The following is a 27,279-nucleotide window of genomic DNA, read 5'->3' on the forward strand; positions in this document are numbered from 1 at the left end:
GCTGAAGAAAGCCAGATGCCAGTGAGAGAATAAATGAAAGTAGAGATGATTAAGAAACTGATGTTCTTGGCAAAAATAAATGGTTTTTAGGTAAATGAAACTAATCAAAATTAAATGTTATAGTGGTATTGAGGACCCATGAAGCTCCCAAGACACAGTTCTTGTTAATGTCCAAGAACTTGAGCCAAGTGCTCGTGCAGTGGTGCCCAAGCCTAGCTGAGCACTGGATTAATCTTTTAAAAAACACACATTCCTGGGTGTCATGTCATACCTTAAAACCTACTGAATCCAAATGCCCATCTGGGCAGAAATTCTGACACCATCAATTCAACTGAAGTTTGGGAACCAACTATCACAAAACTGAGGGTGCTTAGCAAGGCAACAGCTCCACAAAGTTCACCAATACCTTAAAATTGCCACTATTTCTTTTACTCTTTAAAAAGAATTATCTATTCCCTTTCTCAAAGTAAAATCTTTTGGTAAATATTATAGCAGCATTTGAACAGAAGGCTCCTCTTTATTCTTTTCATTATAATGGAACCTTTCATTCTTGAAATTTTACACTTCCTACAAAAATTTTTGCCCTCGTTCACCCCTCAGAGCTGATGCCTGTTCTGAATTCCATCCAGCTACTTAAATAAACACTCTAATACTTTTGTAGGTAGTGAATAGACTTAAATACTACAAATGTTAATGGCACATGAGAAGAGAAAAAGTAAAATAAGGTTAACATACAGTTAACAAGCAAGAAACTCACAAAACAGGCCTCTAGTTATAAATTCAATATGCTATCTATACAAAATATATAAGTGATGATTATATAAGTGAGCATGATCTGTTTAATTTCTTAGAAAGAAGTTTCATATGATCATGTCTTCAAAATTAAATATATTCATCATACCATAATTTGGTTGGTCTGGCTGTGCAGTTTGAGCAACTAGATCTTTGTTATGACGCAGAAACAGTATTGTGTTTCTCAGAGTAAGTGCATGATCAAAGTATCTCTGTGCTTCTCCTTCACCAGTGCTCTGAACCTAAACCAAGAGAAAATAGATTTTGCAACAAAAATACCACTTTCATGCCATTCACCCTAATAATCATATAATAGAGATATTAAGGCATTATTCCAAAGTAGTAAATCAAAAATTTGCCCAGGCAATACTGAAACAAGTTATTAACCTCAGTCTTGGTTGAGTTCCCAATTTTACTACATCTATGAAGATGACAGAAGTTACTTTAACTACGACTAACAATTTTAGTAACTGACTAATGCTCAGGTATAGCATTATATGTTACGTGTCCCATACACGATTCAAATCAAGTGCTTAAACAACTGTAAAACCCATATTCTGCTCCACCTACAAAAGTACTCCAACCCAAGGTCACCAGTTTTCCTATAATTCCCATCATTTTGCTCACAATTCTGTATTACCAGTTACAAGGGGCACTAGAGTCTGTGACTCAACAGAGCTGTTCACCATTGCTGAACACACAGCTTAAATTCACTCAACAAAGACTTACTAAGAGCCTCCTATGGATTATGACCTCCCTAGGAGATAAGGATAGAGTAATGAACAAAACCCCTGCCTTCACTGGCCTTATAGTTTAATGCATGCTCTTCTGAGTAAGTCACCTGTTTAATATGTAGAGATATATATATCCCAGAAACAACACAGAAAATGGAATGATAGGTCCACCAGGGGAAAATAACTAAATTAGATTTGCATAAATTTTTAAAAAATCAATCTTAATCAAGATCAAACTACTTAAAAAAATAGGTTTTGCGCCGGTGAAGTGTAATAAAAAAAGGAAAAAAAAGTTAAGAATTCATTTTAAAAACTAAGCCTCAGGCTGAAAGGCTTTCCAAAGAATGACTTTGTGATGAAAAAGAACATAGATTTATGAGTGAGTAAAAATGAAGACGTGATCTTGCAATTTGCTACATTTGATAAAAAGACTAGCTGAGGTGAAAAAAAGATAAAAATCAGGAAACCAGAAGTTGAGATGTGCAGTAACATAGTAAAAAATTTATTAGTAAAAGACAATATACAATAAGAAATGGGGTTAACGTGTAAAAAAGCATGAAGAAATAAATGGAAGTATAAAGGTAAAAGAGACAAATTAATAGCAAAGGATTATCTCATACATGTTTCTGCACTAAGAGTAAAAATTCTACAGAGGAGGAGCAGTGAAAAATGTTACAGTCTTTTTTTTAAGATATAAAGGAGTTATAGAATCATCACAATTTCTCTATACAGAACATTTAATATACAGAGTTCATCACTAAAGCACAAAAGGCACCAAAATTATTAGTCAAGGAACAGATTAGGCACACACACTATTTGAATACAAAAAGGATAGAATAAAATATCCAAAGAATGAAAAATACCAATAAAGGGCAATCAGATTTATTTAGAGCTAAGGAAAACTAAGGCTATACTCACGGGGAAAAAGGTGGTTAAGAGCAAATATGGCTGAAGTCTTCAAGATGCTAAAAGGGATAGTGAGAGCGGACATAAATATGATACCCAGGGACATTGTTCCAGATTCAAGGTAAATGGAACAAAAACGTCAAATCAAACTGCTTAAGAGGTGATCTTAGAGAGTCATACCAGAAAAAAAATTGAAAGGCTATTTTAGAAAAAATTCAACTTAAAAAATTACAGACTAAAATTTCTATAAACCATTTCTTCATTATATCAAATTATGTTAAGAGTTAGATGAGGTAGACATATCACTTTAAAAATCACAAAATCAATTCACCCATTCAATATGTTTAAGTCTAAATAACTGTCAGAGTATTAAGTTGGGGAATGAGGTAGGAACGAGCAAGAATACACCAAAAGCCCATCAAATCAATACTGCATAACTGACATTTTGTCAGGCACGAAAAGGTTCCAAATGCCCTAATACCCCCAACATGCAATCTAGATTTACCTTTTCTAGTTCTATTAGAAAGCTGTCCAGAGACTCATCTGAGAGTTTGCCTACTTCAAACATTGTGACTGCATGACTTTTCAAGTTCTGAAAAAAAGAAACAAAATATTAAAGTTCTACTTCTCACTTTTTAGGCTAAGCATAGTATCTAATATTTATATTATACTTTCAAATATATTTAAACTTAAGGATGTGGGCGGTGAGGGGCTAATTCTTCCAATTACAAAAGGACCCTCCCTGAAAGTTATTATACTCCTCTAAGTCAGGTGTGCTTCAGGAATAAATGTAGTACTTTAAAAAAGACATAAAAACATCGTTTTATATCTAATATTTATGTTAAATGCCTTCATATTTAAACAAGAAATGGACTTACTGGTGAAAGATTTCCCATCATTAAGAAGGCAGTAAGAGTGGAGTCAAACAGGAACGCAATGCGCTTTATGTGTCCTGTAGACAGACTCAGGCTGCTCACGCTGGCTGTGTCAGCTGAAAAACACCGTAATTTAAAATCAAGTAAAGGGAAATTATTCTTTGCTTACCATTTGGAATGAGGAAGTATTTCATTTCAGCTTTATTCAATAACCAGAAAGTACATAATTTTAAAAAGGAACCATTATAGTCAGAAGAGGTTCCAGCCATACCTATTTTGAAGCACAAAGAAATATTAAAAAGCATGAAACCCTAGGCCTTTGTCCACTATGCTGTGTTTCCCTTTGGGCTTAGTCTCACTATTCTCTCGAACTGAAATGGCTTTCCTTCCCTGACCAGCTGGCAGGCTGTTCTTCATTCGTAGCTCAGTAACATCTTCTCTGTGAAAGCTTCCCAAACCTCTCTAGGCAATTAAGGGTCTCTTCCTCTTGGCACCCTACAAGCATCTTAATTGGCACCCACGTTGCTGTAAACTTTTTGGTCACACTTCCTTCTCTCTCCTTAGACTTAATTCTTAGAAGGGAGACACCATAATCTTATCAATTGTATACACCTAGGACTTAGCACAATACCCAAAACACAGTGAAACACTCAAAGACTGCATATTGAATAAGTAAAATCAAACAAAACTAGAAGATAACTGTAAGAGCGTATGTTTGGACATGTGCCATACCTACTGACAGACTCTACATTAAACTGAGTTACTGCTAACCTGGATCTTCTTGACTATTTGTATCAGTGTCAGTTGCCGATGAAGCTTCTTGTACAGGACTCCTACTTTCCCCTCCATCCCATGACAAGAGCATCTTCTGCGGATCCAAGGTACTCCTATTAATGAAGAATGCATTTGCTTTTTAAAAATCATATAAATGACCTTACATTAAAATATCTACTTAAGTCAAGACTTAAATTATGAACAATCCATCTAAATCCAGTCTTATATTCAAGACCAAAAAGACATAGCCCCAAAATGCTCTGCCTACATACAACAAGGGTTCTTAACTAAGACCCATAGATAGGCTTTGAGAAACTCAAGATCCCTTCAAGATTTTGTGTAAAATATTTTATTTGCTTTTTTTCTGGGAAAAGACTTCTTAGTTTTCTTCAGATTCCAAAAAAGATCCGTAAAACACACAAGATTAAAAATCACTAATACATAGGTCTCACCTTAACTGACAGGTTGAATGAATAAAATTTCTGGGCCAGGTGCAGCAGCTCACAGCTGTAATCCCAACACTCTGGGAGGCCAAGGCAGGCAGATCAGTTGAGGTCAGGAGTTTGAGACCAGCCTGGCCAACATAGTGAAACCTCGTCTCTGCCAGAAATGCAAAAAAATCAGCTGGGCATATTGGCACACTCCTATAGTAAGTACCAGCTACTCAGCAGGCTGAGGCATGAAAATCGCTTGAAACTGAGGTGGAAGTTGCAATAAGCCAAGATCAGACTGCTGCACTCCAGCATGGGTGATAAAGTGAGTGAGACTTTGTCTCAATCAATCAATAAATTCCTGTATATAAAATTAAATGTCTTTTCAAAAGTTAACTCTAATATATCATACTGAATAAATAAGTTACTTTAATCTGTTTACAGATGGAACATTCTTCCATGATGAATGAAGTTGATCCAAATTTATTACTTGTCCCTTTTTATGGGCAAAGCCCAATCGGCAATACATTGAAACAGCATTCTGAAAGGAATATACAGGAAACGAATTAGCATTTAAAATGAACTCGACATCAGAATATTTGTAGAGAAAAAAACAGTGTAACAGATTAACAGATTAATTCTCAAACATTTTCATCCCATAACTAGAAACTATTTTCAGCAGACCTGCTCCTCCTTTAAGGTCTTCATAAATGTATAGGAGGGAAAGTTTCTAACTCTCTGGCCTTGCCCTCCCTACATCTACCCCCAATGAAGCAGGAGTTGCTGCTTTAATGGACCTCACTACAAGAAACTGTCTAGGCTGCTTCTTGCAGCACACAGAAGCATGAGTGCTCTTTTTTCAGTCCACGCGTTCGAATCCCGTTTCAGGGCCCCTTACCCTGCTCTTTCCTGGCTGTGCAAGTGCCCCTTTACTGTGCATGCTCCTTCAGACAGCTAACAAGAATCTCAATGCCTTCGTTTCTCAGTAGTTCATCAAGATAAAAACCTACTAGTAAAATCCATTCAGTAATCACATCACAAGTAAAATAGTATAAAAATAACATACCTTAACCAGGGATAAGTCAATCTCGAGGACATTTGCAAGCTAGAAGATAAAATTAAAGTATTTTTACATTCTTAGAATTAACAGCACATTGCACAGTTGCAATAGACCAATGTGATCATAATTAGCAAAACTGTAAATTATGAATAATTAGAACACTGAATAAATTTTAAATTCCAGATCTTTCTTCTTTCCCTATCTCTAAGATCCTTATAGTACAAATCCAGGTAGTGACCATAACAATTTAAGATTCCTTATTCTTTAATTTTGTCTCATTTAAAATTCCTGGATAGATCGATATAGTCTACAATACTTTAGTATAAAAAGTCATATAAAAAGTTAACTAAATTATAAATTATTAACTTAAATTTTAATATACATTTATAAAAACTGACTTAAGAATAGTGACATTTAAGTATAATGGTATGATCTCCCCACATGAAGATTTTAAAAGCATATTACCACATTAAATAATTTTGCTTATTTTACTCAAACTTATAATCTTGAGATTACATTTTCATGAGATGATGTCAAACTTACCTCTGCAACATTTGTGTGCTCATCTATTGAAACAAATATCTTATAGAGCAGAGTTTCAAAATAATCACCTTGCACTCGATTCATTACAAAACCTTCAAGAGGAGGAACTAAAACAGAAGAGACTTTTCTCAGTGATACAATTTTATAAAACAAGAAAGTATAATTTACATATCTAATTTAAAAAAGAAACCTCCAACTTATGGACTGAATAGAGCTTTTGATTTATTTTATCCACTCCATAGCAAGTTTTCTGAAACTCTCAAAGTTAAGGCCTCATATAACAGTATCTACACAGAGAAGACTCTGAAGGTAGATACAAAGTCCATAAAGAGTTCATTTAATTCACCACAGAACTCTCAGAGTTACTGAGACAGGTAACTCAGAAATGCTGGATGACATGGACTTGGTAGAAGGGTGAGGGAACAGGGGCTGCTTCAGAATGGGGGAGCCTGCAAAGGGTTTCTGATATGCATGTTTTTGATGCCTCATAGGCAGCAGGGGTGAGTGGGCCAAAGCTGAAAAGCAAAAAAACACAAGAAAGAGTTGCTATGCTATACGAAAACCAGGTGGATGCAAAGTATTGGCTACCTCCCCATCATCCCTACTCCAGCCTAAAAAGGGAAATTCATTTGTATGACCGCCACAATTACTGGGAGTCACTGGGCTAACTTGTTATTTGGGGCTTTCTATGCTGGTATCCTCCCTAGTGGGCCACAGAGGCAACAGGGTCAAGACCTTCTTTAGCACAGAGGGCAGCCCAACTATCTCTTTCTACCTGAATGTCCATTCATACTCATTTCTATCTCTTTGGTCCAAATGCTCTAATCTTAAGTGTTGTGCCCTGCCAATAATAAAGAAGCTCTATGCTTTCCTTTGACAATAACTCCTGTGCGTAATTTACCTTGAAAATATCCTGAGGAGAAGTAATGCCTAGGCCATATAGCATTTGGGTATCCTTATGTCCCCTGGCCCTGATATCATCTAATTGTACCTAAAAACTTAAATTATTCCTAAGAGTGGAAAATAAGACAAAATTCAAATGGTCAAAATTAAGATACTGAAAAACTACAATGTACATACATTTGAAGACAGGTTATTCACTTTATAGGTCTGGCTCATGTCATTTTCTAATTTAGTACTACCTACATATCTAGTCATCTAGGTACTTTTAATGATCAATGTTTTCTTTTTAGAAATATTTTAGAGGCCGGGCGCGGTGGCTCACGCCTGTAATCCCAGCACTTTGGGAGGCCAAGGCAGGTGGATCATGAGGTCAAGAGATCGAGACCATCTTGGTCAACATGGTGAAACCCCGTCTCTACTAAAAATACAAAAAATTAGCTGGGCATGGTGGCACGTGCCTGTAATCCCAACTTCTCAGGGGGCTGAGGCAGAAGAATTGCCTGAACCCAGGAGGCGGAGGTTGCGGTGAGCCGAGATTGTGCCATTGCACTCCAGTCTGGGTAACAAGAGTGAAACTCCGTCTCAAAAAAAAAAAAAAAAAAAGAAATATTTTAGAAATCCCATCTTTGACAACATTAATTATTTCCCTATACTATTAACTATGTAAATAATAGCAATCATTTATTTAATGCTTACTAAGTGCTAGACTATTACCAAATACTTTATATATACATATATATATATATATATATATATATATATATGTTTTCATTAAATCCTCCTAACCCCATGAGCTATATGGTAGTATAATTAGCCCTGTTTTTAAATTGAATTATGTATTATTTAGGAGACAGGGTCTCACCCTGTCACCCAAGCTGGAGTGCAGTGGGGTGATTGTGGCTTACCGCAGCTTTGACCTCAGGCACATGCCAACATGCATGACTATTTTTATTTTTATTTTTGTAGAGAAGGGGTCCTTTTATAATGCCCAGGCTGTTCTCGAACTCCTGGACTCAAGCAATCCTACTGCCCTGGCTTCCCAAAGTACTGGGATTAGAGGTGTGAGCCACTGTGCTTGGTCAGTTACCCTCTATTTTGAGAGATAAAGAAACCAAGGAACGATGAGATTAGAAATTCTCCTAGGCCTTAATTTATATCTAAGTAAAAAGAATAAGGTGACTCTATATGAAGAAATTTATTATAGTCTCTAATGCATATTAAATTTGTCTTAAAAGTCTAGAGCACACCATCTGTGTAAATACAACCACACACAAAGAATACATACATATATGGTGCTTCTAGAAAGAAACAGAAGAAACTTAACTGTGGCTTCTGAAAGAGAAATTGGGTGGCTAGGCACAGAAGTGGAAGGCAGAGTTTTTTATACCCCTTTGCAAATTTAGAATTTTGTATCATAATTATTGCCTACTGAAAAATGTTAAAAATTTTTTAATTAGGAAAAATGGTAAGATTCCCAAAAAAAAACTAAAGATAGAACTATCGTATGACCCAGTAATCCCACTTCTGGGTATACATCCAAAGGAACTGAAATCACTGTGTCAAAGGGATATCTGCATTTCCAAGGTCACTGCAGCATAAGTCACAATAGCCAAGACACAGAAACAACCTAAGTGTCCATCAACAGATGAATGGATTAAAATGTGGTATATATACACAATGGAATACTATTCGGCCACAAAAAATGGAGAAATCCTGTCATTTGCAACAACATGAATAATACTGGTGGAAATTATGCTAGGTGAAATAAGCCAGGCACAGAAAGGCAAATACTGCATGATCTCACTTATACGTGGAACCTAATAAAGTTGAACTCACAGAAGCAGAGAGTAGGAAGATGACTACCAGAGGCTGCAGGGATAGAGAAGGAGGGAATGGGGAGTTGCTGATAAAAGGGTACAGTTTCAGACAGAGGAATGGGCAGCTGTTAAGTAAAGGATATAAAGGTTCAGACAGACAAAATCAGTTTTGAGACATACTGCACACTACAGTGAGTATAGTCAATATTAATGTATTAAGTATTTCAAAATAACTAAGAGAGTAAACTTCAGTTGTCTCACCATTAAAAAAAATGACAGGTAAGTGAGGTAGTGAATATGTCAATTAGCTTGATTTAATCATGTAACATTGTATACATAGATCAAAACATCACATTGTACCCCATAAATGCACATAACTATTACATATAATATATAATATGTAACATGCTATATATTACATATATAATGTAATGTGTTACATATTACATATAATATGTAACGTTATATGTATGTATACACACACATACACATATATATAAATGTCTTGGAATAGCCAAGAAAGTTACTAAAAAAAGACTTAAGAAAGTTTAGCCACAACTAATATTAAAAGTTTCTCTAAGTTACTATAATCAAAACAATATTGTAGACTGGGCATAAGGTCTCATGCCTGTAATCCCAGCGCTTTGGGAGGCCGAGGTGGGTGGATCACTTAAGGTCAAAGAGTTCAAAACTAGCCTGGCCAACATGGTGAAACACCATCTCTACTAAAAACACAAAAATTAGCTGGGCGCAGTGGCATGCACCTGCAGTCCCAGCTACATGGGAGGCTGAGACCAGAGAATCTCTTAAACCTGGGAGGTGGAGGTTGCAGTGAGCCGAGATTGCACCACTGCACTCCAGCTTGGTAGACAAAGCAGGACAGCGTCTCAGAGGAATTAAAAACACAAACACACACACACACACACACACACACACACACACACAAAAACACTATTAGCAGAAGAAAAAGGCATATCCTTTTTCTAAAAAATTAGATCCAATATAGAGTAGAATTCAGTGTACAACAGAAGTATGCCTCCATTCAGCAGCAATGAGTTTTTGAAAAAATAGTGCTAGCGTTGTCTAAATGCTATTGGTTATTCAAAGAGAAAAAAAATAAGCTGAACGCTTATTCCACGTCAAATATGAAAATAAGTTCCTAAGAAACTACATATTTAAATATATATAACAAAAGTTCTCAAGAATTTTTAGACTACTTCTATATTCTACAGGTATTCAAGCATAACAGAATTTAGGAAGCTATAAAAGATACATACACAAAGTAGTTAGAAAATGTGATGAATAATGAAATGTTTTATTTAATAACAGAGCCTTTCATGATTACTCCCTTAAAAAGTATTTCTATCCCCCATTTGTATTTGTATCACCAACCATAGTGCTTGTTTCTTTTGTTGTCAAAACATATCTGAAATGCCTCTTTCGAAATCACCTTCAGGTATCATTTGTACTGAATTTGATGGCTTCCAAATTGTCAAACTGTTTTTATGTGTTTATTCTGATTTGGGGAAAAACCAAAGAGGTAACATGGTGACACGGGTAAGTTCAGCAATTATCATTCCATGGGTCTGTTTGTTTGTACCACCAAAAACCAGCAGTTCCTAAGTGAAGTATGATAGAACACATCAATGTAATGGAGCAGCCATCCATCTGGCCCTTCTCTGTCTGATTTTTCAAATGAATTTAGTTTAGCCATATTAAAAAGTTACTCTAATGTGAGTCAGTGTTCAAACTGTCAGTCAAACTAGACTGAAATTAACTAGTCAGAGACTAATCTTTTTTTTTTTTGAGACGGAATTTCAATCTGTCGCCCAGGCTGGGGTGCAATGGTGTGGTCACGGCATGCTGCAACCTCCGCCTCTGGGGTTCAATTGATCCTCCTGCCTCAGACTCAGGAGTAGCTGGGATTACAGGTGCCTGCTACCATGCCCAGCTAATTTTTGTATTTTTAGTAGAGACAGGGTTTTACCATGTTGGCCAGGCTGGTCTCGAACTCCTGACCTCATGATCTGACCACCTCCACCTCCCAAAGTGCTGGGATTACAGGCGTGATCCACCATACCTGGCCAACTAATTTTCCTATTAATAGGTGGATCTCAAATGAGTCAACTCAGTTTATCTGATGAGAGTAGCAACTAGAGTAATGCTTTCATATTTTCCAACTGTGACAGGAAATCACTACCACCTCTGTCTTCAGAAATAATTTCCTTTTCAAAATCTTTCTCATTTCAAAACTAGTATTTGTTATAGCATCAACTATACAAACCCAAATTACTATTTCCTATACTTTTTAAGGTGCCTTTCCAAGCTTAAAATAGGATGCAGCCAGGCATGGTGGCCCACACCTGTAATCCCAGCACTTTGGGAGGCCAAGGCAGCAGATCACTTGACGTCAGGAGTTCAAGACCGGTCTGGCCAAAATGGTGAAACCTCATCTCTATGGGTTTCGTCAGTAGAATAAATTAGCTAGGTGCGGTGGCAGGCAGCTATAATATCAGCTACTCGGGAGGCTGAGGCAGGAGAATCGACTAAATCCAGGAGGCAGAGGTTGCAGTGAGCCAAATCATGCCACTGCACTCCAGTCTGGGCAACAGAGCTAGACTCTGTCTCAAAAAAAAAAAAAAGAATTAACATTATGTACAAGGTTTAAAATGTGCTATTAAAGAATCACAAACATATGCCAACCTAAAGGTCTGGACACACTAGAGCATGACAGCTTGTCAAGATTCAACACTGATATAAGGAAGCATTTCTGCAATAAGTCCTGTTACCACTAATTTGTTAACATTAAGGTCATTCTCTGAAATTTTTTGACACTGTGTATTTGATTACACAAATATTAAATATCTAAGTATGATAAAACACAAGAACAATAGCTAAAAGATATGCCACAAGACATACTTGTAACATATAACCTGAATATAATAAGTGCTTCTATAAATTCGTAAGAAATCTAACCTGTTGAAAGAAAAGCACCACTCTGTGTTCAGGGATACTGAACATACCAGCATCATAGTGGCAAAAAACTGGAAACAATCTAAATAACCAGCAATACAAAATGGTTTAATAAATTGATACATCCATAAAGTGTAGCACAAAACAAGGCTCTCAATATTGGTTTACTCGGAGAAGTGGGTAAAAGAGGAAGGGAAAAAGAAATAGACAAAAAGACCACAGTTACATGAAAAATAATGCACCAGTATGTTAAGTGAAAATGAGAACATACAACTGTATGGTATTACTGAATACGACACATTGAACAAGGATTAAAAGGCAACACAAATTTATAAAAATATTGATTTGATTTGGGATTGTTAGAATTTTACCTTGGGTTTCCATCATTTTAATATAGTGTGTACACCAAATACAAAACTGAGAATAAGGAATTTAAGTAAAACCACTGTACTGTGTTAAAATGTAATGAAGAAAAAATGTTTTTCTTGAAATACCCTAACATCTAAGATCCTAGAATGGATGATACACAGTGCTTAGTACCTGATATCCATTCAAAAAATAGTGAAAAATGTTAGCACAGTCTTACCTGCTATACAACTGTCATCAGATATTGGTACATCCAGATATATAAATCCTTTGTTATACAAACCTAAAGAAGCGAAAGTACAATTGTTTTAGATGGAACACTATACAACAGTAATTTTAAAAAAAACTGATTCCTGGCTTTCTCTAAAGATTCTTACAAATGAATGCTATGTGACGAAGGAAAAAGTAAAATAGAGAGAAAAAGAATTATAATTAAGTTTTTAAATCTCAGTTTCCTGCATATGCTCAGAAGTACAAAATTTTTCTTACTATTCAGTTACATAAATTTCTAGTGTATGTGACTAATTATAGCCACACTGGAAAACAAAAGACTAATGTCACATTTCAAAAATAACATGCCTTAGAAAATAGCACTATTTGTAGCAATTGCTAGTAATTATTGATGGTTTAAAACAAGTTTTTATGTTGACAAAAGACCATTTCTACTAACCACTTACTATGTACTACATTGTAATCTAGTGATCCAGAGAGCTGAGGGCCTGAATCGATGATCTTATCAATAGCGCATTTCTCAGGCAAAGTGCATATCTAAGAAAAGCAAAATATTTTTAATTAAGTTCTGTCCAAATTAACTAATTCATAAGTCTCCTAAAATTTATTTATGTTGAAACCAGTGATTACATGTCATTAGCTCAATGAACTACATATTTATCACTCTGGAATTCAAACAAAACACTATACACATAGCCATCAATTAAGGTGCCAAAATATGCAACATACCAACAGAACATAGAGAACAAACTTACTGGAAGTACCAATATTTGCTGGTTAGTATATTTGTTGCTTATCATTGAATTGGAATTAGATCCATTTACTAATTCAGAGTCTCTCTAATCAGAAGTTTAGTCAAACTCCACGTGAATATTGTCAGTAACAGGAAAGTTCATTAGCTTATTATAATATAGTTTGAGAGCTCCACTAGGAGGTACTTTAGACTGAAGTAAAATTTCTAAGCCTTCCACTCATCATATTTAATATGTCCTCTGGAGAAAATTAAACACAAACTAAAAAGAAGGCCACACACTCACTTACACTGCTTCAGCTGCACATAAATACAACCTGGTCTCCAGGTCCCTTCATTACTCCACTCCTTTCCTCTAAATCAACATCCCTTCCAAGATGTGGTCTGACCACTAGGAATATTAACTCTCTTGATCTTGACACTATCGCCCATAAAAGCACCTATCACTTCAGTACAACAGTTCTTTGCAGTGATTAAGAGTACAAGGTTCCATGGCAAACTGCCAAAAAATCCTGGACCTTTACTACTGCTAAGACTTGAGCTGTTACTCAACTGTTCTGTACTAACTTTCCTCATCTGTGAAATGGGGGTGCAAATAATACATACCTCTAGGGTTGTTATGAGAAGTAAGACAATGTAAAAAGCACTTGCAAAAGAGCATGGCATACCTAGCACACAGACGGTGTTTAAATGTATTAGCCAATATTATTGTTGTTGACAGCTATGGCATCATATGCTACTTTACATGAAGCTTCTACCTAATTAACACCCCCAGATAATCGGATTTGAACCAAGTCAAGTCTCCCTCACCACTACAGAGTATCTCAGAAACTCACCAATATTCTAGTCTACTAAGATCATTTAAAATTTTAAATTTAATTTTCTTCAGGAAAACAAAATGTTACTTTTTTAAAATTATAATCTATAATTAAAAATTATAAAATAAATTTAAGAAATAAAAATTCTATGTTTAACTTTTAAAGATTTCTACCTTGATGTCATCTTCTGTGATATATCCAGCCTGTACCACCCACCATGCCTCTATGGCAATTTCCACTGGCTTTATTGGTAGAAGATCACGGGCTGTTTTCCTTCTGAAGAATTTCTGCAATGATACAAACACTTGAGAATTCGCAATCTAAAATCATCACTTTCTTCTTTCATCAATCATAAGATAGTTTCTAACAGACTAAATAAATATCTTCTTAAACCTTCATGTTTTAAAATCTTAACAATTCTAGATAATATACTGAATTTAAGACAGTCATTCATAAATTGTCTCAAAATAAATTATTTCAAAACACTAATTGTTAAATCCAGATTTAATTCCAGAAACTCAAGTGAAACTCAAACAGTGAGAAATGCATTTAAAAATGTGAACACTTATTTCACCTACTAACTCTACAAGTAGAATGAGCAAATAAAAAGACCAAGAGAACAAAAATAATTTTTAAAAATGAATGTTTTATGCATTAAAAACTTCAAATAATATTTAAGCTATAACCTAGAGAACACGGAGGAGTTATTTTGGTATTGTTTCTGTTTCAAATACATTTTATTTGGTCAAAGAAATACAATTCATTATTTCTACCGCTTGAAAATACTAATCAAACTGTGTGATGAAGCCAAAACAATGAAACAGAAAGGGAAATTACTAACTTACTTTTGATGATCTACACTGATTCATGAGATCAATATACTGGTTTCTTCCTATGCCAAGAAGCCTTAGACCTGAAAAAGAGTCTTTCCTTTAAAAACATTTAATATATCTTGAAATGTCAATATGCTCACAAGTGATTTGAGGAAAAACCCTAGCTTATGTTCATCTTTCAATTACTAATCAAATATCAATATCAAATTAAAAGGAAGTCTTCTAACAAAATATAAAAGAAAGCTAAACTTTGGAAGAGTTGAATTCAAGCTGACACTTCTAACAAATAAAAACATTTTTGAAAAGCGGAAGTCCTGCCAATTTTAGGAAGTCAAAATGTAATTCTCAGTGAAAGCTTCTTAAACAACAGAATTATGACACATTCAAAGTGTATTCAAAATACACACTTTGTCAAAATAAGCATCATAAAACAGCAGTAAATTAAGTCAGTAAAAACTTTATGCCACTCTGCAAAAATACTGTGCACAGTTTTCCTCCCACATTTAATACCCACACACCCCAAGTATCAGAAAGAACTTCATTCCCTGGAAATATATAGATTAGTCCTATTTTTTTGATTTTACCACTCTCAAATATTTCTCTCTTAGATATTTAATTTTACATATGTGTCTTCTATCATCTGATAAAATTCCCACTAATAATGTTACTTACTGTTGTCATTTTTCATATTTCAGTTTAAAAACATCCATTACAATATAACAGATGACAGGATGCATGCACAAAGATACAACCTAAATACTACCTTCTTCAGCATAATTACTTACAGTCAGCAGCAGTAAAATTGGGCAATGAATCATAACTTTTCTCACTGTTCATAATGTCCTTTTAAAAAGAAAAAAAATTTTAATTTGAAATCTAAAATGTCCTTAAATAAAAATGTGCATAAATATAAGAATTCTATAGCCAATAAGAATAACAATGATTATTACAGGAAGCAGTGGGATCATAGCTTGGCAACCTAGAGCATGCATGCCACCCTGTGGCACTTCCCACGTGTTCCCAACCTAGTAATTAAAGGGCAGATTTTCAGGTATGGGTTGCTTACAAGGCTCTCTACAACTCCCAGACAGCTGCCCTGTAACCTCTGCCCCGTGGAACCAATGTAAGTAATGGCTCTATTAGAGCTCAGGGTTCCAGCCTCTCCACATTTCATACCTGATCCTAGATCCCCACCATGAGAGAAAGCCAAATTCTAGTATCTTATCTAGAATTGCCACAGCTCCATCAACATGCATCCAAAGCACATGCACTACCAATAAACATTGTAACCACTTTAGTGGTCTTGGATCCTACAAGTCCCAACCTGTAGAAGAGTTAAACTTCATATCCAGCTTTTTCTACCCCAAGCTGTTTCTCCAATAACAAACTCACTGCTTGCTGTGGGGATAAGGCCCGTTTTCAACCCAGGAGCTATACCCAATGATATAAGAACAGAAACCAGAATACAGCAACTATGTAGATGTAACTGAAATAAAAGCTGGTAAATGAAACAAAAACTCCACGTATTTTAGCTCCCAAACTTGTGGACTACACTAGAAAAAGAGAGAGACAGCACTAACTATTCTACTTCCTGATGAGCTGCCATCTTCATTATGCTACCTGGGCTATCAGGCCTCTTGCTTTTTTCTAGTATTTCTTCCAAAAGAGGAACACGGGAAGCATGGGACTGCAGAAGTGCCCATGAAGGAGGGGCTCCTGGAGATAAGCAAAGGAAGTGGGCATTAAGGGACACGTCGTAACAGGGCTAACCTCATGTTACCACAGGTTCCCAACTCCTTCAGTTCTAGGTTCCTCTCTGCTCTTCAAGTGACTAATGAGCCCCAAACAGGAGCACTCAAACACAATTAAGGAGCAAATGAACACTAAATAAATACTGCCAATCTTTCATAAAGCTCACTTGAAAATAGTATATAACTAGTATTAAAGTTATCCAGTACAAGCCTAAAAGCTGTCTTTGGAAAAAGGCTAACGGCAACGGCCAAGACTACTAACACATTTCTCTTTTCTGGCACCTGTATTATATAATGTTGGGTCTATGTCATCATTTATTCTTTAGACAGTTAGTGAATAAATACATTAATTTTCTCAGAGCCTTATGTTCAATTCTGTCACCCACATTTTCAACCTGTTTTAAAAGGCAATGAATTTTACACAGACTCTGCTAACATAAATGACAGATCAGTGCTACAACAGCACAAAGGGTCAAGAGCACCTTCAACAACCAGAATAGAAATAGATGCCTTCCCTATGTAAAAACATCAATAAGGATAAGTACTTGTACGGTGTGGCTCAAACAGTTAACTCGCCACCAACAGTCCTTTTTACACTGTAAGTTCAGAAGAGTGTTCACCATAGATGAGAGCAGAAGAGCTGGTCAACATGTGCAAAGTGTCCCTGACACGCACTTTGGGATGGGACTGGAGTCCCATCCCAGTCCCAATGGCTCACCCACACTGTAAACTCACCTCCATAATCCCAGTATAATATGAAAATGGTGTTATCCTCAAGCCCTTCACCATAATATCCGATAAATGGTAAGGGTACAGCATGAGATGATCTCGGCTGTACTTCAGCAGTTCCTCATAGTATTTGCGTTCATCTTTCTTGACATGTTTAACTGCACAAAAGAGGGAAATTGTCTAGTTTTTTTCAGGTTTCTTATAGTTATATATTAACTATAAATGCAGTAAGAAATACTTCACAAACCAACAGTAATTTAAAAGAAAAGTATGTAAGTTGCAAGAGAACAAATAAAATATTCTAAGTTGGAACAAAGAAACAATTGTATGACATGAAACAGACTTCAGAGTATATAAGTAAAATGTATAACAGGACAGATTAGTAGAGAATAATTCCTGCCAAATGAGAAAATAAGCACAGAACTACCAGCATGACCCCAAAACAGGTACAAAACAGAGGCTTATTACATTACTTTACAAGAGAGCCAAACTGAATGCTAATTTTCAATGAAGTCAAATCTTTTTTTTTTTTTTTAATTATTTGCTGTTTTTTTAGTTTTTAAATGTAAAAAGCCCTCTGACTTTCATGGAAAATGTTCATACAGAAAAACAATTATCAGAAATATTATGCTTAAAATAAGAGTAACAAACAGGAGGGAAACACCACCAGGGCAACAGCAGAACAGACTAACCAAATTAATCTAATAACAAGCAAATTTTTTTTTTTAGAAAGAAGAAAAAGAATTCATGGAATGATCTATGTTTAAAATGTGTCACATTATTATAGAAAGAGTTTTTCATATTATTTGAAAATTTTATGGAGACAACTCAAAGTCAAATTACTAAGAACTAATATATTTTTTCCTTTATGGCATATTTTCTAACCTCAGGCAAAAAGAGAACATTTGAATTAAGATTATTTTTAGGTAAAATGAGTCTACAAACAGTACTCTAAAAATAATTTTTATCAGAATTAGAATGAAAAATCTACTTAATAATACAAATTGCTGTCAGGTGAAATGATCAGTGGAGAGTTTCTTAAAGGCTGTCCATGGAATAATATCAGTACTATGAAATATGTACTGCAAAGACAGATTTGTGAATATCATAAAGCAATGGTCAGTTTCACCCCAATATAAAATGCCCCTACTTACCCAAGTTATTTCTATATCGTAACTGATTGCGGATACTGTACAGGACAACCTGCTTTTCATATTCTCTCTGTGAATTTCCAAGACTCTAGAAGAAATTTCAAATAGAATTTAAACAACTTCCAAACTGAACAATAGTACTATTTTTTCCCAAAACATTTTAAAACCACAACTCCCGATTTTACCCTGGCATCTCTAATTTCCAGAATTAAATAAAAAATATTTTCTTAAATGTTATTATAATAACTTTCCTGCTACAGCATTCTGAGCAAAAATACAATGTATTTTCTGTCTACCTTTCCAAAAGAGTTTTCTAAAATTATCCAAAGTATTTAGTATCAAATAAAAGAGAAGTAGAAGAGTATAATTTCATTTTAGTTAACAAAGAACTAAGTTCTGCTTATGCTTATACAGATTTCCTTCCAGACTCTTAAGTGAATGGATAGATGGTTTCCTGTACCTACATTTATTTAAATTTAAGAATGGCAACTAAAGACATATACATCCCTCTTTGATAATTATTTGTAGCTGAGGTTATAATTATTAAAGATTAAGATTTCTGGAAATGTACACAAGATTGTTTCTTAAAAATGCAATCTCCTTCTGGCTTCACTGGAAAGCATTTAGACAATTTTAGAATTCTGATCTATTTTCAATAAGCTAAAATCTTTCTAGTTGTGCACTTAGTGTTTTGTTGCAGTGTCCATGAAAGTAAAGAACAAGTTTGCCTGATTATGGTTAACATTATATTCACTATAAGAACATAAACTTAATTTAATATACGACTGCTACCCCCCCTTCTAATTTCTAGGGATGGTGTTTCCAATACACTATAAAGTGAAATTAGACATCTTAGGAAAGTAATGACAGAAAGATCAGATGATTTAGTTTGTCATATTTCTTACTCACATGTAAGCCAAAACTAAAGAAATGTCCATACATCTTTCACTTAAGGCAATCTTCACAATAAGACAGATGAAACTCACATCTACGTAAACTGAAGCATAACTAGACCCATTGGTAGACCCCTTCTGAAAATATTTTTCCATATTTTCAGAAACATGGAACATGATGTGCCCCATTTTAACTGGACAATTATGTGCGGTTGGCCCTTGACAACATGGGTTCAAACTGCATAGGTCCACTTACACTGGGATTTTCTTCCTCCTCTACCACCCTGAACAGCAAGACCAAAAACTTCCCGTATTTCCCCCTCCTCAGCCTACTTGATGTGAAGACAAGGATGAGCACCCCTAAGATGAGCCATCTCCACTTCAGGACTATAAAAATATGATGAAATAGCATTTTCTTTTCTCTAGCTTATTTTATTATAATATAGTATCTATTAATAATATATATGACATACAAAATATGCATTCATCAACTGTGTTTTGGACGAGGCTTCCAGTCAACAGTAGGCTATACAAGTAGTTAAGTTCTGGGGAAGTCAAAAGTTATACATAGATTTTCAACTGCACAGGGGTGCAGGCACCCCTAACCCCATGTTGTTCAAGGGTCAGCTTTCTTCCTGCATCTAGCTTAGTTTATCACAGGCCAAGCCAGAACTCATGCTACTACCAGAATGTATGTGCTTATATTATTTTCATCTGTATTCACATGACAAGGGGTTAAGAGTAGACCTCATTGTAAAGAAACTACTCTACCATCCTCTTTGTAGCATCAGCACCAGGGTCACTGCACTGAAGAGACAATATTAGAGAATTCAAACTAGCACGCTTTTAAAGATTTTCTCTGTCTTTACTACTAAATAAAAGTCTTTTCCTCAGGAAATACAAATACACCCATATTCACATAAGGACACAATTCTGTGAATATCTTAGCAATTTCCAAACTTGAGGTTTTGCTCTTCTGTTTCAAAGTAAGTCTCTTCACCTACCAAATTTGTAAGCTCAAGCATCAAGTAATGACTGGTCCTGAATATAGTAATCAATACACATGAGTGCACACAAACTTCTATAGCCCACATTAAAAGTTGGCTTTGCTCTTCACTAGCCAAGTATGTAATATAAATTGCTTTATTCTGAGATTCTTGGGCTCCCCTCCCACTCTTATACCACCTTCTCCCATCATTCACATTTTAAAACACAGTTGCCACTAGAGAAGGTTAACTTTTTAAAAAGAAGAAAAAGAAAAGTCATTTTATCTGGAGACAACTCTAGCCCTGCAGAAATACTGACCAGGTCTGACAAATGAAGTTGGGTTAAATATAAAAGGAACTACATCAGATGAAACAATGACATAAGAATAAGACACTAGGTATAAAGCACCCATCACAGATTATGCTAAAAGCACAAAGATTTTCTGAAACTTTTGGTCCTACAGACTCCAATCCTGGCATATACATCCCCAAGTACACCCCTGTGCCCTGCCAAAAAACACATTTTAAAATTGATCCTTCTTAGATGATACAGAACCTCATCATAAGATGCCCCTTAAGATAAAAGGACTATTAATTATTTTGAATAAAAACTATAAGATATTGGTAAACTACAGAAAAATCCTGAATAATGACCCCATTCCCAATTTTTAATGTATTTTTTAAAAGTCTATCATAACCCATATCACATTTTTTAAAATGTCCTCTTATCCACATAAAAATGACTTAGCTTAAAATACATTTTAAAAAAATCTAAATCACCTACCCCCAGCTTTCAGAACTGGAAAATGTGAGTCATTTCCGAGGAAACCCATCGTAACTTACTGGAAACAACACCAAAGTATCTAAAAATCTATAGTGCCAAAAGACAAATTATTTCCATACAAGGAATATTCCCCACATTTAAACTGACTGAGCTTTAGGTGCTCAGCCATAAATATTTACTAAAAGCTAAGTATGTGAGAGGTACTCAAGGTACAAAAGCAAAGCCAGTACTGTAACCAGAAAATGCACCATAGTGGGGTAAGCTCTATGACAGGCGAGGAATACAACGCAATGGTAAGACAGACTAGGGGCAACCACCACAGATTTAGGAGGTCAGGGAAACCTCCCACGAGCAGTGAGTATCAGAGTGCGATTCAAAAAGAAGCTATTAAATACAAGCAATGTAAAGGAGACAGGCAGTAATAAGGCTGGGTTTGCATTTCAGAAGCCTCACCCCTAGAGTAGTATGAAGAATGCAGGAGAAAGTCCTATTCTGAGAGCAAGAGACCAGACAGAACGCTGAGGTAGTAATCTCAGATGGAGCTCGGCCTAGGGAAACAGTGATTAGGCTAGAGAAGGTCCCTGAAGTAAACATGTACGGATGGGTTTTGCAACATATACAAATGGCCAACCTTGTCCTAAGCTAAAATAGCCAGTTTCAAGTGATCTTAAAAACAAAAACATACTTAATTTCACATTTAGACCTAATTTTAACTGTTCTGTGATGATTTTCAAACAGTCATGGCTATGTTTTAGAAACTCTTTTGCCAATACTAATTAAAGACAATTATTTATGTTGTATATAATCTCATCACTCATCTTTCTTCCAGTATGCTACATTTATTCCGATGAATAGAGTAGAGAAAAAATAGAAACAGAGAAAAGAAGAATTGTTTCTTCCTGTGTCTTTGGATTTGCCACAAAATCCTAAAGTACAAAAGTGTCCTTCAAAGCCTTTTTTCAAGATTAACAAAAGAAATTTATTCCCTTAGGTTTAAAGCTTTGTTCTCTCAGTTTAAGATAAATGTCACACGGGCAGCCACTGACATCCAAGAATTCAAATCCTTTAAATTCTTTTCACTTCCTTGGGTTTGCTATATTAAAGTGAAAGCATTTTCTTGGCCACATGATGCATGACCAGAACCTTAATATTCACTTCCTGGCGCTAAGACCCCAAGGGAGGAAGGGAGCAAAGTAAACCACCATTCCAAATTCCCAAAAAGACCACCGCCAAGTGCCAACAGAAAACCAAATTTCACCCTCGACCACGTATAACGGGAGGAAGTGAACGTCAATCTATGACCAGAGCAGCAGTGCCTTATCTGTAGCCTTTATCACTACTTTCATAGGACTTAAAATCATCTGCTGTTATGTATTTATCACTTTATTTGTTTACTGTCTAACTTTCTTCAGTAAAATGCGGGGGGCAATCTTTGTCTTGCTGACTGCTGCGAAATTACCTGCATCTAAAACAACGCACAGCACCTAGTGAGTGCTCAATAAACATCTCTTAAACAACTGAGTAAAACACACTCAAAAAATCGAGCATTAACTTTCAAAAACCTCATGTCACGCTTGTTGAAACATCTGATAAACTCATCTTCTCTAGAGGATAAAGTCCAACAAAACAAAGCACATAAGCTCCTTCAACATCTGGCCTTGACCACTTTTCCTGCCTCATCTGCTACCAGCCCCACACACTCAAAAAATTTCAACTCCAAACATATCAGTCCAAACTGGTGATATTCAGTCACTCGCTACTCATGAGATACGTCCTTTCACTGATCTAAGCTTTGTAAAATGACTTTCCTTCCCCTTGGAAAGATCTTTATTCCCTCTTAACTCTTATTCGTCCTCCAAGGCCCAATTTAAGTGCCTCCTCTACACATCCTTCCATCCATCCCTGTGCGCTCGCATATACTACAGTGGAGGTGTGTATGAGCTGCTATCATTCTGTATCGTATTCGTCTGTTTCTCATCCCTTTCCCACCATCCTGAGGTTCTGGAGGTCAAGGACCGTGCTTAAAATCTCTATCGCAGGTGCCTGGCTGAAGGGAGGCTGCGGGCAAAAGCGCGGCCATTTAGCAACGGCCCCGTCCTGACCCTGTGGTCCCACTGCCGTCCCCCCCCCCGCCCTGAGTTGAGGGTCTGTCCCTAAAACCACGGAGGGATAAAAGAAGGGAGTCAGCCGGGAGCAGCCCGTTCGGGCCCCGCGGGCGAAGCAAGCAGGTGACCGCGGGGCGGGCCGAACCCGTCAGGGGCCCGGTCCCATAGGTTCCGGCCCCCAGGTTCCGGCCATACCTGTCTCACGTTGGCCGGCAACTTGCTCCAGGGGTAGTTCTGCCGGATGTGGAACTCCACGTCTATGTTCATGATGCCGTGTCTAGGGCCGGCGGCAGGGGCCGCGACCGCGACCCACACTACGCCTCCCGCTTGCCCGCCCGCGGCCTGTCAGGGAAGCCCCGCGGGAGGCTCCGCGTCTCACACTGCCGAAGGCCCGAGCTGCCCCATGGCCTGGGCTCCCGACAGCTCAGCGCGGCCAGGACCAACCGAACACAGGTAGCAGCGATGGGAGGCTGGGTCGCCTTAACAGCTCCAAGTTTCTTCCTAGTTTCGGCCCGCCGGAAATGGCTCTTTGCTTACGTCACTTCCGCCCGCTGGCGAGCGGTCGGAGGGGCGGGGCGCGGACTGGCCTCTGGCCACGCCCTCTACTAGCTGCGGGGCGGGGCCACGATGAGGTGCCCTGAAGTACCGGGTTGAGCGCCCCTCGCCCGCGCACTTCGTCTCACTGTTTCCGTCTCTGGATGAACAGAGATTGTCACTTGGGGTTGTGTTGCCGTTGCTGACGACCCAGTTTCCTTAAAATGTGAAGCCGGGTGGTCCCTGTTACAGGCACTGGAGTCGGTTGTCGGAGAAAAGCGACCCGGGAAGCGGGCCGGCAGTGGCTGGCTTTACAAGGAGTGCGGTGCGCTCGCCAGGGTTCTCCACAGGCCAGCCCCGAACCCGGGCCAGGGCGACGGGGGAACGGGTCCAGGCCCCTGGGGAAAGAAAGAGGCTCTCAGTCAGATCTTGCACCGGGTTGAGCGATAAGCGAGGGCAGCGGGAGAGCAGAGGTCTGGTAAGCCCTCTCCCATCCAAGGTGTGCTGCTCGCCATTGGGCTTCACTTCCCAAGAAGATCCAAATTCTTACAATGCAAGGGATTCGGGGAGCTGAAATTTTAAACAGTGGTGCTGACAGATCGAAGCAGCCCACAGGCACCTAGGAGACAGAGAGACCCTTGCCAACCTTTGGCATGTAGCCTCTCAATTTCTGCTTTCTTCTGCACCACACAAATGCCTCCAGAGTCACTTTTTAAAAGCAAAAATCCAGCATGTCTTAATTGCAGATCAAGTGATAAGGTCTTTGGGAATAATTTCTTCCAGAATTTTTACACTGCCTTAGCAAACCCATGACCATTATTCCTGGCAGCAACCAGAGACAACTTCAGTGTTTTTGCGGCTTGTTGAATCACATGCACTGTGTGACCCCCCCAAACAGGCTTTGTGTGAGCAACATGTCTGTTTATTCACCCTGGTGAGGTCGGGCTGAGTTGGAAAAGAGAGCCAGCCCAGGGCAGTGGGATAGAAGTTGGTTTTATAAGTTTGGGGTAGGCAGTGGAAAGTTACAGAAGTTACAGTTTGGGGTGGTTTTTGAAAGCTGGGAGGGGGTCATAGGGTCTGGAGTCATGTGGTTGACCGAGGTCAGTTACAAAGTCCAATTGCCTTATCAGTTGAGGGGGGAATAAGGAACAATAGAAGAATGTCTCAAGTCATTCTTCCCTTTTGTGGCTTTCCAGTTACTTCAGACTTTCTATTTCCAGGAACTCATCTGGAATATCCATACAGCTCACAGAGGTTGCCATGGCATAGTCCGTGGCACTGTCGGTCAGCCTAAAAGACCTTACGCAACTGCTTTTCAGTTTTTAACAATGGTTTTAAATGTTTTATTATACACTGGGAGATGTAGACTTAGAACTTTTTGTAAGATGCCTAGCTCACACCTCGACAGCTGGCAAGTCTGATGCTTAGCAGAAACCCCATTATGTCTGGTGAAACAGAGGTGACAAATACACACTTCCCTTCATAGATGTTTTGGCCTCCTGTTATCCAACTATAATAGCCCAAAGCTAAGTGCTCTGAATCTTATGTATACAGATTCTCATCAGCATAGCTAAAGTTAACTGAACTCTAACCGTGAGACATTTGTTCAACAAATATTGCTTACCTGCCCGCCATGTATTAAGCCCTTGACTTGCAATAGATTGTTGTTCCTCACAACCCTGATATTCCTACAACAGTAACCACTGTTACTATCCCAGTTTGACAGAGGAGGAGACTGAGGCTTGGCAGTGCTGCATGACTTGCTTGCAAGATCAGATGGGTAGCAGTGCCAGAGCCAAATTGGAGCCCCAGGCTATCCTCACTCTAGAGCCATCCTTTTGGTTCCCCAACTCAGGCTTTGTCACTGAACTCTTCTATCTCCTCTTCCAATTTAGACAATGTTCATTCAAAGTCAACAACACAGTTGTCCTCTAAAATAATGTTTTACAGTTCTAAGTGTAGAAGACCCCATATTCTTCCAAAGTGTAACTTGAGTCTAATGCAATATAGGTAACAATGAAAATTAAAGTCAACTTAGTTCAAAAATCCCTGTAAACTATTATTAGCTAATGATAGCAGTTCAGCAGGTGACTACCTGATCAACAAACCATATTGAGTTTAGTGGATGCATCAAAAACTATAAAAGTGGACATGGAATAAGTGGAGGTAAACCTACACCCATTAAATCAATAAGGCAAACAGACCTTTGAAAATGTGACCCTATGGCTAGAGTCTCACTCAGCAAGTAGCTGACAAAAGCAGACACATGAAGGAGGAAATCGGAATGAGTCAAAGCTATGTGGATGGGAAGGATTCCAATAACAAGCTCTAAAGAATAAGGAACCAGGTTTCGCTTGATACACAATCTTATTAGAGTACTGATCTGCCTCATTTCCTCAAAGGTGACCATTCTTTAAGAGGGTAGCAGTTTAAAGATGTAAGTTAACCCACAGGGCTCCATGACCCCCTCTGCTGGGAAGTTCAGGAAGAGGACTTCTTCCCCAACCTCCAGAAAGCTGAAAAACAGCAGCTCATTGGACACCACATGTAGCACTCTTTACAGTACCTCACCTTTTCACTTATCAATAATGTCCTTCCTTAAGGTCCCTGACTGAGGCTACTGCTAATTTTTACTGTACTAGACCTTTGGCTTTTCAAATTCCAGAGAGGCCAGAAACTGCAGAGCATTAGAAGCTCCATCCTTGAAGCTGTCATTCAAATTAACTCCGTGGGTAACAAAAAAAAAAAAAAAAAAAGGAAAAAAAAGTCTTCAAAAACATAAACAAGTGCAGTGAAATTCGGTCTTATCTGGCTTTACCAGATCAGATTGAGGAAAACTGCCCAGCTGGCTTAGGCAATTTGCCCTTCATAAAGACTACAGAACGATTTCATTCCCAGAATTCCAACAGAAATAACAAGCAGAAACTACCTGAAAGTAGGGAGCCATCTAGGGACCCCACTCAAAGACCCAAGAATGTCACACCCTGTGGTCGGAGTAGTAATAGCCCCCGAAGATGTTCACATCCTAATTCCTAGAACTTGTGAGTTTGCCCCTTATATGGTAAAAGGGACTTTGCAGATGCAGTTAAGGATCGTGACATGGGGAACTAATCCTAAATTATCCAAGTGGGTTCAAAGTAATCACCAGGTCCTTGGAGGGAGGTGGGGGGGTCAGAGTTAGAGAAGGTGATGTGACAACAGAAGCAGAGGTCAGAGTGATACAGGGCCACAGGCTAAGGAATGTGGGCAGCTTCTAGGGACTGGAAGAATAAATGGATTCTCCAAAAGGAGAATTTTGCTGAACCACTTTGAGCTTCTGATCTTCTGAAATGTAAGATAATAAATGTGTGTCATTTTAAGGCACTAAATTTGTAGCAATTTGTTACATCAGCAACAGGAAATTAATATACTCCCCCAACGATAAAATATTTCAACACCTAAATAGCTGGTGCATCAAGTTTTATAGTTAAAGTCACTGTGATTCAAATGTAAATGTCCTTAGGAGGAATAATTCCTTTTAAGCCTTATTATGTTTTAAG

At 37.6% G+C, this 27,279-nt stretch overlaps 1 protein-coding gene across 2 annotated transcripts in view; it reads right to left on the minus strand.

Moving 5' to 3' along the window:
* FAM91A1 (family with sequence similarity 91 member A1) overlaps positions 1-23,715 on the minus strand; it is a 48,767-nt gene extending 25,052 nt beyond the window's left edge. For both annotated transcript variants that reach the window (XM_078353230.1, XM_054246766.2), the window contains exons 1-15: positions 23,402-23,715; positions 18,442-18,526; positions 17,294-17,445; positions 15,593-15,650; positions 14,820-14,887; positions 14,148-14,261; positions 12,852-12,942; positions 12,395-12,457; positions 6,116-6,222; positions 5,579-5,617; positions 4,941-5,053; positions 4,079-4,194; positions 3,311-3,423; positions 2,938-3,024; positions 902-1,034 (exon numbers count right to left, since the gene is read on the minus strand). In XM_078353230.1, the coding sequence (XP_078209356.1) occupies positions 902-1,034; positions 2,938-3,024; positions 3,311-3,423; positions 4,079-4,194; positions 4,941-5,053; positions 5,579-5,617; positions 6,116-6,222; positions 12,395-12,457; positions 12,852-12,942; positions 14,148-14,261; positions 14,820-14,887; positions 15,593-15,650; positions 17,294-17,445; positions 18,442-18,526; positions 23,402-23,473 (1,411 nt within the window). In that variant the 5' untranslated portion in view covers positions 23,474-23,715. The remainder of the gene's footprint in view (positions 1-901; positions 1,035-2,937; positions 3,025-3,310; positions 3,424-4,078; positions 4,195-4,940; positions 5,054-5,578; positions 5,618-6,115; positions 6,223-12,394; positions 12,458-12,851; positions 12,943-14,147; positions 14,262-14,819; positions 14,888-15,592; positions 15,651-17,293; positions 17,446-18,441; positions 18,527-23,401) is intronic.
* Positions 23,716-27,279: the final 3,564 nt, after the last annotated feature.

This window comes from Callithrix jacchus, chromosome 16 (genome assembly GCF_049354715.1).
Source record: "Callithrix jacchus isolate 240 chromosome 16, calJac240_pri, whole genome shotgun sequence".
Lineage (NCBI taxonomy): Eukaryota > Metazoa > Chordata > Mammalia > Primates > Cebidae > Callithrix > Callithrix jacchus.